The sequence below is a fragment of the Alligator sinensis genome, unplaced genomic scaffold, assembly GCF_000455745.1.
Source record: "Alligator sinensis unplaced genomic scaffold, ASM45574v1 scaffold203_1, whole genome shotgun sequence".
NCBI classification, from domain to species: Eukaryota; Metazoa; Chordata; order Crocodylia; family Alligatoridae; genus Alligator; species Alligator sinensis.
The window spans coordinates 1616494-1629550 of record NW_005841949.1 but is presented as its reverse complement, the minus strand read 5'-3'; the positions used below and the strand labels follow the sequence as shown (position 1 = coordinate 1629550).

The following is a 13057-nucleotide window of genomic DNA, read 5'->3' as shown; positions in this document are numbered from 1 at the left end:
CCCCACCCCTCTTTCCTGCCTATGCAGGGGGTCGGACTCAATGATCTATTGAGGTCCCTTCCGACCCTAACATCTATGAATAAGCTCAGTTTCCTCAGCCTCTCCTTGTAACTCATGTCCCCCAGCCCCCTCACCATTTTTGCCGCCCCCTGCTCAACTCTTTCCAATTTGTCCACATACTTCCTGTAGTGGGGGGGCCCAAAACTAAACACAGTACTCCAGGAGTGGCCTCACTAGTGTTAAATAAAGGGGACTAATCATCACTCCTCTTGACCTGCTGGCAACACACCTACCAGTGCAGCCCAGTATGCTGTTAGCCATTTTGGCAACAAGGGTGCACTGTTGGCTCATATTCAGCTTATTGTCCACTGTAACCCCCAGGTCCTTTTCTAAAGTCCTGCTGCCCAGCCTGTCCTGGTGCATGGGATTGTTCTCTCCTAAGTGCAGGACTTTGTCCTTGTTGAACCTCATGAGATTTGTTTTGGCTCAATCCTCCAATTTGTCTAGGTCTCTGAATCATAGCTCTACCTTCCAGTGTATTTACTACTCTTCCCCCCCCCAAGCTTGGTGTCCTCTGCAAACTTGCTGAGGGTGTGCTCTGTGCCATCTTTCAGGTCATAGATTCACAGATGTTAGGGACTGGAAGGGACCTCATGAGATCATCAGGTACAGGCCCCTGGCATTTGGGTAGGAAAGGCTGCTGCAGTCAGATGAAGACATTGAACAGAATCGGCCTCAGGACCAACCCCTAGGACACTCCACTTGATACCGGCTGCTAACTAGACATCGAGCCATTGATTATTACCCTCAGAGCCTAATGCTCCAGCCAGATCTCTATCCACCTTACAGTCCATTTATCCAGCCCATATTTCCTTAGCTTGCCTGCGAGAAAGTGGTGGGAGACTGTATCAAAGCCTTGCTAAAATTGAGGTACACCACATCCACTGGTTTCCCTGTGTCCACAGAGCCAGTCACCTAGTCATAGAAGGCAGTCAGATTGGTCAGACATGACTTGCCATTGGTGAATCCATGCTGTCTGTTCCTAATCACCTGTTCCTCCAAGTGCTTGGAAATGGATTCCTTGAGCATGTGCTCCGTCATTTTTCCAGGAACTGAGGTGAGGTCGACTGGTCTATAGTTCCCTGAATCCTCCTTTTTCTCTTTCTTAAATATGGGCGCTATGTTTGCCCTTTTCCAGTCATCCAGGATTTTTCCTGATAGCCATGAGTTTTCAAAGATAATGGCCAGTGGCTCTGCCATCACATCAGCCAACTTCCTCAGCACCCTCTTGTACATCCCCTCTGATCTCATGGACTTGTACATGTCCGGCTTTTCTAAGTAGTCCCTAATCTGTTCTTTCACCGCTGAGGGCTGCTCATCTCCTCCCCAAACTGTGCTGCCAGGTGCAGTAGTCTGGGAGCTGATCTTGCCTTTAAAGACTGAGGCAAAAAAGGCATTGAGCACTTCAGCCTCTTCTACATCCTCTGTCACAAGGTTTCTTCCCCTATAGTAAGGGACCCACACTTTCCCTGATCCTCCTCTTGCCACTGACATACTTGTAGAAACCCTTCACATCTCTTGCTAGCTGTGACTCCAATTATGCTTTGGCCTTCCTTATTTCATCCATACATGCCTGAGCAATACTTTTATACACCTCCCTAGTTATTTGTCCAAGTTTCCACTTCTTATACGTTTCCTTTTTGTGATTTAGTTTACTTGAAGAGTTCACTGATAAGCCAAACTGGCCTTCTGCCATACTTGCTAGTCTTCCTGCACATCAGGATGGTTTGTTCCTGCATTGTCAGTAAGGCTTCTTTAAAGTACAGCCAGCTCTCCTGGACTCGTCCCCTCAGTCTGGCTTCCCAGGGGATCCTGCCCAGGAGTTTCCTGAGTGAGTTGAAATCTGCTTTTCTGAAGTCCAGGGTCTCTACACTGCTAGTCTCCATCCTTCCTTTCCTCAGGATCCTGAACTCAATCATCTCGTTCAATCAAACTGCTGCCCAACTTGCCATCCACTGCTACATTCCCCACCAATTCTTCCTTGTTTGTGAACAGCAGGTCAAGAAAAGCATGTTATGTGTTATGCTCCGGTACAAGAATTTGTTCTCTGACGGTACCTGTAGGCCAGGGGCGGGCAGTTATTTTGGGCAGCGGACCACTTATGGAGTTTTGGCAAGCCATTGAGGGCCACATGACAGGCAGCCCAGGGCAGATAAATATTAATTTTCTAAATTTTTTAGGGCCCCATGGGCTGGATAGAACCTGGCGGGCCACATCTGGCCCCTGGGCCACATTTTGCTCACCCTGCTGTAGGCTGTTGTGGTGACAATTGTGACTTGTGTTTTGTGTGTTCAAACAGAGGGCCAAGAGGAGGTTGTGTTGACTGCAACAGTTTCCACTGAGGTTAAGAGAAGAGTCTTTGTCAACCTACTGACATTGACCCTAGTCCTCCCTGCTGCTGCCTTTAGCTCTGCCAAATTGCAACAGAAACCTGTAGATAGCAACAGTGCTGTCTTCTTTCTGTTGCTGCTTGTAAAATCATTGAGCCAGCAGCAACAATTGAGTTGGGTAGTGGATTTACTCAGAGGAGGAGGGTCTACAGACTCTAGGGGCGGTAAAAAAGGTTTTTGTAACCCTGAGAGTAGGCAGGTGGCTCTGGAGGAGAGCAGAGAGTTTCTTTGCTTCTGGAGAAGCAAGGTGGGAAGAAGTTCACCATTCATGCAAACCACACAGACTAGAAACTCGGCTTCAACACAGAGCCTAGAGCAGGGTTCAGAGTTGACTGTCAGGATGGTCTTGCCAGTGGGAGAATGCCATGTTAATACTAAGTGCTACTTCTGGATCTCTCTTTTATTTATAGCTTGCTGTGACTGGCAGATGTTGAGCCCTGAGGAAAGGGAAATGCAGAAGTTGTAAAAGTTCTGTCTAGTTATGAAATCCATATGGGGAGACTTTATTTTTTTCTTAGTTCTGGTGGTCTCATGTTGCTTGTGTTACAAAACACCAGGCTCTCTCCTTAGAGCATGTTGCCAGCAGCGAGACTGGAAACTGAAGCTCTTGTTCTTCAAGTGGCAACTTCAAAGCATAATTGACACTTCATGCAGGGTGTCAAATCTGGGCTCTTCCTGTGAATTTCCAGGGTGTCCAAGCAAAAAGAACCATTTTCATTGGAATTGGTGCAAGAAGAGAACTAGGCTGGATACACTTATGGAAGTAGTCTCACAGAGCTGCAACATGCTTGTTTAGTGAGTGAAGCACTCATAGGAAAGAGCAGCTTATGGTTTTCCACTGTCCTTGTTTTCAGCTGTGTCTGAGGTTGGTTGTTTGGATTTCAGTTCCCTGGTATGCTGGGATTATTAGCATGTGCGATTTTTCACTGAAGCTGGCACGGAGAGGTTCTGAGACTGAGATTTCTTAAATACCTCTGCCATGTTAAACACTCAGTGTGCCAGAATTATTTGAACTGTTAAATATTTTTGCTTCAATTTTAGCTGTAACCAGCTGTGAGGAATTAAAGAATGACCCCAGCAAGGTGTTCATCTAGCCTTCTCTTAAAGACTCCCAGGGTAAGAGCCAGCACCACTTCTCTTGGAAGTTGTTTCCAGATCCTAGCTGCCCTGACTGTGAAGTAGCACCTCCTGATGTCTAGTCTGAATCTACCCTCTGCCAGCTTGTGACCGTTATTTCTAGTCACTCCCAGTAGTGCTTGGGGAAACAAGGACTCCCCCAATGCCTGCTGGTCCCCTCTGACTAGTTTGTAACAGGCCACTAGATCCCCCTCAGCCTTCTCTTACGGAGGCTGAACAGGTTCAGGTCCCTTAGCCTCTCCCCATAGGGCCTGCCCTGCTGCCACCTGATCATGCGAGTGGCCCTCCTCTGAACCCTCTCAATGCTGTCCACATCCCTCCTGAAGCGCGACCCAGAACTGGATGCAGTACTCCAACTGCAGCCTGACCAGTGTTGCATAGAGGGGGAGGATCACCTCCTTGGACCTGCTTGGGATGCATCTGTGGATGCATCACAAGGTACAGTTGGCCTTCCTGACCGCATCCCCACACTGTCGGCCCATGTTCATTTTGGCATCAATAATAACTTCAAGATCCTTTTCTGCCTCTGCACTGGTGAGAAGGGAGTTCCCCAGCCTGTAGGTATGCTGCTGGTTCTTCCTCCCCAGGTGCAGCACCTTGCACTTGTCAGTGTTGAAATCCATCCTGTTCTCATCCACCCACCCCTGTAACCTGTCTAGGTCCACTTGCAGCCTATTCCTCCCTTCTAGCGTGCTCACATCCCACCACATCTTAGTATCATTGGCAAATTTGAATAGGGTGCTTTTTACCTCCTTGTCCAAGTCACTGGTGAAGATGTTGAACAGTGCGGGCCCAAGAACTGAGCCCTGGGGAACCTCACTGCCTACATCCCTCCAGGTCAAAAATGTCTAAGGATTTTGTGACCTGGTCATAGAAGGCCAGCAGGTTGGTCTGACAGGACCTGCCTCTAATGAACCCATGTTGGTTGCCCCTAAGCATAACCTCCCCTGCTGGCCCCTCACGGACGTGCGCCAGGATAATTCTCTCAAAAAGCTTACCCAGGATCGAGGTAAGACTAACTGGCCTATAGTTTCCTGGGTCCTCCTTCCTCCCTTTTTTGAAAATGGGAACCACATTGGCCCTTTTCCAGTCCTCTGGCACCACACCAGAGCACCACGAGTGCTCATAAAGCCGTGCCGGGGTCCCGCGATGACCTCTGCTAATTCCCTCAGCACTCTGGGGTGGAGGTCGTCAGGACCTGCTGATTTAAATACGTCCAGTCCCTCCAGAAGTTCCCTGACTAGATCCTCACTGACCCTAGGCCTGGGTGCACCTCCCCCAGGGCCTGAGGGGGTCCCGGCAGATGGGCTGATCTGGTCCCTGCTCAGGAAAATGGAGGCAAAGAAATTGTTAAATAGGTTAGCCTTGTCATCTGGTGCGACAACCAGATTTCCTAGCATGTCTTGCAGAGGCCCCACATTACCTGGTACCTTCTTTTTTCCCCCTATATATTTAAAAAAGGACTTCTTGTTGTCCTTGATCTGGGTAGCTAGTCCCAGTTCTATCTCCGACTTGGCCTTCCTGACCGCCCCCCTGCAGCCCCGAGCAACCGAGGTATAGTCCTCCCTGGTGATGGCCCCTCCTTTAGATTGGGTGTACGCCTCCCTTTTAGCTAGGAGACATTCCCATATGCTTTCGGTGAGCCATGGGGGCTTTTGTGCCCTCTTGCCCCCTTTGACCCTTTTTGGGATTACCTCCCTTTGGGCATGGAGGATTGTCTCCTTAAGGAATGACCACTCTTCTTGGACACCCGACTCCCCTTCCCTCCGGGACCTCAGTACTTCCCCAACTATTCTTCTTACCTCATTGAAATGTGCCCTCCTGAAGTCCAGGGCTGCTGCCTTGCTGCAGGCTTTTGCCACCTTGTGCTGGATGGTGAATTCCAGCAGGTGATGATCACTGTCGCCTAGGTGGTTGAGCGTCCGCAGCCCATCACGAGGTCATCGCCTGTGGCCAGCACCAGATCCAACAAGGCATCTCACCTGGTGGGGCTACGCACCTCCTGAGTTAGATGGAGGTCCTGTATCTCGGCTAGGAACCTATGTGAGCGGTCAGACCTGGCTGACTGCTCTTCCCAGCAGATGTCTGGAAAGTTCAGGTCACCCATGATGACCACGTCCTTTGGCCTAACTACCTCTGTGAGCTGACTTAAGAATTCCCGGTCTAGCTCTTCTTGGTTGGGTGGCCTGTAGTAGACCCCGCACTATTAAGTCCCTTTCCCCTTGACTCCCTTGTATTCTAACTCGGAGCACTTCAGTGTCCCCCTCATCTGGCCTTGTGCTACTAGATGAGGATGTGTATTCCTCCTTGATGTAGAGCGCTACACCCCCACCTTTCCTCCCTGTCCTGTCCCTCCTATAGGGACTATAGCCCTTGATATTCACCGCCAAGTTGTGTGTTGAGTCCCACCATGTTTCTGTGAGCCCCACTATGTCTGGCTTGGTGTCAGCTAGCAGGAGGGTAAATTCCTCCTGCTTGTTTCCCATGCTATGAGCATTTCTGTAGAGGCATTTGAGGCCTCCTGAAGATGTGTGCACTGGCCCCCTAATCTCAGTACTACCCGGGCCCCTGTTGCTTACCTGGGTATTTGTTCTGCTCGTCGTCGGTCTAGGCTGGGCTGTTCTTGTGGGTGACGCTTGGTTTAGTGGTCCCAGGCTTCCTCCACCCTCATCTTCCCCTTCCTCCGATGAGCCTAGTTTAAAGCCTGCCGGAGGAGATCAGCCAACCTAGAAGAGAACACATGCTTACCTTTGGGGGAAAAGTGAAGCCCATCCCACCCGAGCATGTCTCTCATCGTGACGTGCGGGTCATTGTCTAGGAAGCCGAAGCCTGCCTCGAGACACCATTCCTGAAGCCGCCAGTTGGTCTCTCTGATGCAGGTCTCATGTTGTCTTCCACGTCCGCTCACTGGTAGGACAGAGGAAAATACCACCTGTGCTCCTATTTCCCTCAGCACGCCCCCCAGAGCATGGTAGTCTGTCATCAGGTGATCAGGGCTTCTCCTGGCCACATCATTAGTACCCACATGTATTAGGACCGTGGGGTAGTAATCGGTAGGCTGGATCACGGCCTGGATCATCCCCGTCATGTCCCGAATCTTTGCTCCGAGGAGGCAGTACACCTCGCGTGTTGAGGGGTCCTGGCGACAGATGGGGCCCTCCGTACCTCTCAGGATAGAGTCGCCTATGACGATCACTCGACACTTCCTCCTCCGGGTCTGCTTGGCTCCTTTGGCCTGTTCGGAGCGTGAAGAGAGTGGAATTGCCTCCACTAGAGGTTTCCTCCTCTCCTTTCTCCTGCAGTGTTGCCAGGGCCTCGTACCTGTTATCCAGCTGGACTGAAGGAACTGGTACTGCTTTGCTGCGAGCAGCCCTCCATAAATCCATAAATCCTTGCCTGGAAGGCTTCTCCTTTGGCAACTGTTTTGAGTCTGTTTCTGCAGTGATGTTGACACCTCCAACAGCAGTGGGGAAGGGATTAGAAGATGGGAAGGGAGGAGAAGCAGAAAGAGATGTCCCTTTAGGGTTAATCTGATATCTGTGAAATAATGCAGCTGTTTAGGCAATTGTAGAATTGAGACTTTGGTTGATAGTTTGTCATTCATGGTCAGAATAACTTTGTTCCAAATGCACCCTCTGGTTACTGCAGAAAAAAGCTCAGGGTAGTGAGGTTTGAAAAGCGAGGGTAGTGAGGTCTTGAGGAGGAAGGGATACTGATGTGTGAAATCTTTGTCTAATTCAGTGGTGGTCAGCCTTTTGACCCAGTGGGCCAGATGAGTGGTGTGGGGCCAGTCTACGTGCTAGGATTGAAGCTCTACACTGCTGCTGCCTCTGCCTGGCCCTGTGCAATGGGATTGGGGCATGTCCTGCCCTGCACACTTGATCTAACACACGGGCGACAGCCATGGGGCTTTCCACAAATCAACGGGGAGCCCAGTGGGCCAGATCTGTCCCCTGGGCCAGAGCTTGTGCACCCCTGTTCTGGTTCCAAGAACTTGTGGTACTAGCTGTCGCTGTCCAGAATAAATAAGAAGTTGTCAGGCACAGAACACAAAATCATTTTGAAAATATGGGTCAAGAAGTATCTCTCAAAACTTTGTATTGGCCCGATGTGCTGTGCTTTCCTCTTTATTACTTTCATATTCTCTTCTGAGTCCTTTTCAGTATGGAAAAGTGTTTGTGTTCGAGCTTCAGTGCTGCACAGTTGCTGACCACCCGCACCTCCTCCTGCCCCTTGGTGCTTCAGGGCTTGGAGGAGTTGAGTAGAGCGGTCTAAACTCGCATCTGTTTCTGTTATGGGGGAGGGGAGGTTCACCTTGCCCTCTAAAATGAAACTCACACCCTGAATCTTGCTCCAGATGGAGGTTTTTCTTGCATCAAGATGGCAGGGAGGAATAGCTCCTGATGGCAGTGCAGCTCCTGGGCAAAGGACTCTAGAGCATGCAGCTACTGTAGTGGTGAGGAATGCAACACTTCCATATCTTTGCTTTAAATTGCCATGACTCAGTTCTGTTGCATGTAGACCTGGCTTCTGCCCTGCAAGCCTGCAGAGACCTGCTCTCCAGACATGGCTGTCTCCTTCAGTAAGGCCTCCTGCAGGATGGAGGGCATAGACAGGTGCCTCAAAGAGGGGCAAATAATCTTCCCTAGGTACGCTCACTAGGTGCTGCTGTGCGTATAGTAAAATGGAGTGTACTTTGGGGGGCAAGAGTCCCATCACATACTTGCTTGTTCTGCTATGGTCTGTACAGGGAGGTCTGCACATTAGACCCAGACCATCCTCATCCCTGCTTGCCCCAATCCACCTGTGTTTGTGTGTGTGTGAGCCCTGTGGACTCCAGTGTCTGTTTCTCTCCACTCTGCAGCTTTCAGATACAAGTGCCAGCCTTCAGGTACTTGTGCTTGATGGAAGCACCCACTTAAACTACTTCATCATTATGTATCAACTCTTACATTAAAAGAGCAGATTTTAGCTTTTCACATCTATTTAACATCCAGTTAACCACCACCTGACACCAGCAAAATCTATCCCTAGCAAGTGGAATGTATGCTAATCTTGTCCTAATTAGGCAAATCATTCTCAATAGCCATAATTAGGCTAAGCAGACACATTCCCCTCTAGCAAGCAACCTGGTTCATCCAAAGTGGAACTGCAAGTCTATGGAATAGACTTCAGAACTTGTGTAGAGGGCCCTTCTTCCCGGGGCAGTCTGGAATTGATGCACAGACTGGGCTGAACTGAGCACAGGACTAGTCTGAGTGTTTGAAGAAACTTTTTGCAGTGACCATGGGACAGATACCCCTGAACTTGAAAAGCCACATAGACTCTTAAACCAATGCTCAAAAAGGCAGGACTCCTTTTGAAAAGCACTGCCTTAAAGCACTGGTGTGCCACAGCACACTGAAGAGCTCTCTGGTGTGCTGTGAGAATTTGGGAACAATGAGAAAAAAGTTCTCCAGCCATCTAGTGCTAACAAATAAACTGAGTTGATGAGATATTTGTAGAAGACTCACTCATGTGTTGGTTGTGGGGGATGCGCAGTTCACGAGCCTCTGAACAGCTGTGCCATGGAATTTTGCTGTGGCAAAGAGCTCATAAATATGGAGATGAGGAATGCCTTAGCGGGTGTGCTGCAGAAAAAACTTATTAATGTAAGTGTGCCTTGGGCTGGAAAAGGTTGGGAAACATTGCTTTAAGGGGTTATCCAAGAGAGTTCTGAATGGAGGTGGATTTCATTACAAAGGCAAACACTTGGGCCTAGCTTGGGCTGATGGCTTGTGGGTGGGATGAACTACTTTTATCCTGGTGCTCAGGCTACGTAGACTCTGCTTTCATCTTTGGTACAGTGTCTGCAGTGGGTGTCTTTTCACATTGATAAATGCTGAACCCCTGTTTCTAAGACCCTCCTGCTCTGGCAGTAAAATGCTGAAGCAAAACTTCTACAGAGACTGTGCAGCTTCTAATAAAACTGGAGAGCTGCGGTCTTCCCTTCAGGTTTATAATGAAGGAACCTTCAGGCCAGGTCACAGGGGTGAGGGCCTGGCCCAGGGTGAAATCCTACTCGTGATCTCAGTCCAGTTCTCAGCTGGGAGCTGAGTGCTCACAGGGAGCTGTGTGCATGAATGTTCTTTTTGGGTCAGAGTTGCCAATGTTTGGGGTTTGATTTTTCAGCTGAGCACTTTGCTGTTGATACTCAGCAGGCTAGATGCAATCATCTGTCCTTGGAGGGCTCAAGGATGACTACAGAGTTGTTAACAGCAGTTTGAAACTTGCAGGATGCATTGGAATTGCAGGATGCAGGGGTCTTTAGAACTGGTTTTCAAGCAGGTTTCCATGGTACCCTGGGGTGCCACAAGATCCTTTCAAGGGTGCTGCAGCAGTGACAGCATGTCAGCTGAGACCACTGAGGTGTAAGCCAAGGCAGAATGCCAGGGTGCCGTTAAGTTCAGGGAAATTACCATGTGGTGCCTTTTATCTAAAAAGGTGGTGAATCATCGATCTAGAGAGTTGGGTGTAGAGGGAGATGCTCTGGATGTGAAGGCCTGGATGAGGAGATGAGGTTTGTTTCTAGGAACATTCCTCCCCCATAGAGACGAGGCCTTGGGCTGACTTTCCATGCTGTTGGTTCAGGGTCGCCCATGGCAAAACGCTTCCCTGCTTTATGACAGGATTGAAATGGCACAGGGTGGGTAAAATGAGAAGTGGGGCTGAGGAGCTGGCAGTTAATTGTTTAGCTCCTTGCTTTGTTGGTAACTATAGGCTTTCACTTCTGGGTTCAAGTGAAACTGTTTGTAATGAAAGTTCCTTGTCCTGCCCACACTTCTTGGGGTGGTTTGTGGCATCTGCTACTCAGTACATGAGTCTCTGGCTTTTACTGCTGAACTCTGAACTCCGTGCCATGTTCTGTGGGAGCAAGGATGCAAACTGAGCACGTTGGGTTGGGTTGGGTTGGGTTGGGTTGGGGGCACTTTTGTCAGAGAGAACCTGAAGCTTTTCACTCTCCTCAGGTTAGTACGGGAGTTCGTGGCTCAGAGCAACACGACCCAGATCAAGCATGTGATCCAGATCTTGTCACAGGAGTTTGCGCTTTCACAGCACCCTCACAGCAGGAAAGGGGGACTCATCGGCCTGGCAGCCTGTTCCATCGCCCTTGGCAAGGTAGGTGTCTGGATTCCTAGACTGTGCTTGTCACCATAGGATGCGAGTGCCTGCTTCCTATGAGCCAACTTGGTGGAGAGTGCTTGGATCAGTGATTTCACTTCACACGAAGAGGCCACTGAAGCAGTGCTGCTCACCCTCATGAGAAGGAGCAGTGCCTCCTAGCCCTGTTCTGCTTAACTGAAACAGTCTAACTGCAGCTGCTAAATTTTTAACTGTAGGAAAAAGAATAAAAAATGAACAGTGGTGCTAAGCTGAGAATACAGATGAGCAGGAGTATAATGAACTAGGTTAATGAGACTGAAGTCTGTCCACGTTCAAACTGTCAGCAGAAGTTAATCTTCTTATGAGATCCTCTAGGTAAAAGTCTTTAAGTATGCCAAATGCTTGAGAGAGAGCACTGGTTCTGGGTGCTTATTAGATAACCTGGCACTGTCTTGGCACTCAAGGATGCTGCAGGGGGAAGTCATTTTCATCTTTATATGCTTAGTGGAAAACATGGCCCTATGCTCTGCAGTGGCACAACATATGGTACCTTATTTTAGCACAGATGGGATTTTAACTAGACTGAAGTATGGTCGTAATATAGCTCCATCCTGGTGAGAGGCCTAAAGCATTCTGGGCCTCAGTTGTTTTTACAGAGACACCCTATTAAACTTAGTTTTAGACAGCCTTTTGCAGCATCTATCGCACATGCCTGTCCATGTGGCTTTCCACTGGCTGAGACCCTCCTGTGACATTTGGCTACAAAGCAAAACTAGCTGACCTGAAATGAGGAGCTATTGTCATTACTCCTTTCCTCACTTTCCATTTGAAAGCACTGAGTAAAGCCTGCAGGACTGGGCTGGGAACTGTTTGGTGAAGCAGCAGTTTTGTACATAAAGAGCCAGATCCACACTCTGAAGTCACAGCAGCCTTTCTATTGGGTTGTATGTTTAAATATTGAGGATGACTGGGTGGGAGAGCTGGGGGGTGGAGGGAGGAGAGGCAACCCTTGACGTTGTCTATAGCATTTTGTTTATTATCCACTTCTGCTACTGTCAGAGACAGGATAATGGGCTAGATGGACCATTGGTCTGACCCAGAATGGCACTTCTTATGTTCTTAAGGCAGACAAGGTTCCTTGGGTGAATTTGATATCTTTTATTAGACCAACCCAAATAGTTGGAGAATAGTTATTAGAATTATGTTCTTAAAGCATTTCACTCCATACAGTAGCATACCACACTCTATTAACAAGCATCCCTGTTTGAAATGGCATGCATAATTCCTTTAATTTCCCTCTTCTGAGACAGTGAATCACTATAATAGCTAAACCTATTGGATGCACTGGAAAGGAGTTCTTGCCTCAGAACTAACATAGCAAATTTTTTTAGAGGCCCCACGGGCCGGATAGAATAGTCTGGCGGGCCACATCTGGCCAGTGGGCTGCATTTTGCCCTCCCCTGGTGTATGGGGTGCCTCCTCCCCCTCATAACACACAGCCCCTGCTGCTGGTGGGAGCTGCAGGCAGGAGGCCCTTGGGGCACTCCTGGCCCATTGCAGGCAGAGCCCCCCTGGGGGTTGTGGCTCCAGCTGAATCCCGAGAGCTGCGCATGGTGGCACGGAGCTTGCCTAGCCCAGCCCACTGTGTGCCAGCACATGGGACAGTCCTGACACTGCAGGCAAGAGCTGTGTGCCATTGGGCTGGCTCTGTGCCTCCACATGGGCTTCCAACACTCCAGCGGGGAGCTGCATATGGAGGCACAGAGCCTGCCCAGCCCAATGGAGCACAACTCCCCTCAACTCCCGGGCTGTGTGCCATTGGGCTGGGTAGGCTCCATGCTTCCACATGGCTTCCTATTAGAGTGCTGGAAACTCTTTGTGGAGGTATGGAGCTGGCCTGGCCCAGTGGCACATGGCCCCCACCTACAGTGCCAGGAGCCCCGTGTGCTGGCACAGAGCCAGCGTAGTCTGGTTTGAAGGCACATGCTAGTGGGCTGGGCCAAGCTGGCTCTGCCACCGTGTGCAGCTCCTTGGATTCAACTGGAGTTGCAGACACCCAGGGACCTCTGCTTGCAATGGGCCAGGAGTGCCCCAAGAGCCGCCTGCTGCTGCTGCTCCCGCCACCAGCAGGAACTGTGCACTGGGGGTGCAGGGGTGTGGCTGCCCCTCCCCGCCCCCATAAAATATATGAGAGTAAGACTTCATTTTGAGATATTATGTAATCAAACCTGCCTGAGAATCGCTGCAAAAACGCTTCAAAAGACTTAACTTCAGTAGGAATGTTTACTCTGAATGTTTACCCTATTGGCAAGACTGTATGTACTGGT

General features: G+C 49.6%; 1 protein-coding gene across 1 annotated transcript in view; it reads left to right on the top strand.

The window, feature by feature from the left end:
• The window catches only part of VAC14 (Vac14, PIKFYVE complex component), a 197998-nt gene that overhangs the window by 4460 nt on the left and 180481 nt on the right, over positions 1-13057 (top strand). Inside the window, exon 2 of the mRNA XM_025199766.1 lies at positions 10595-10745. Coding sequence (XP_025055551.1) covers positions 10595-10745 — 151 coding nt within the window. The remainder of the gene's footprint in view (positions 1-10594; positions 10746-13057) is intronic.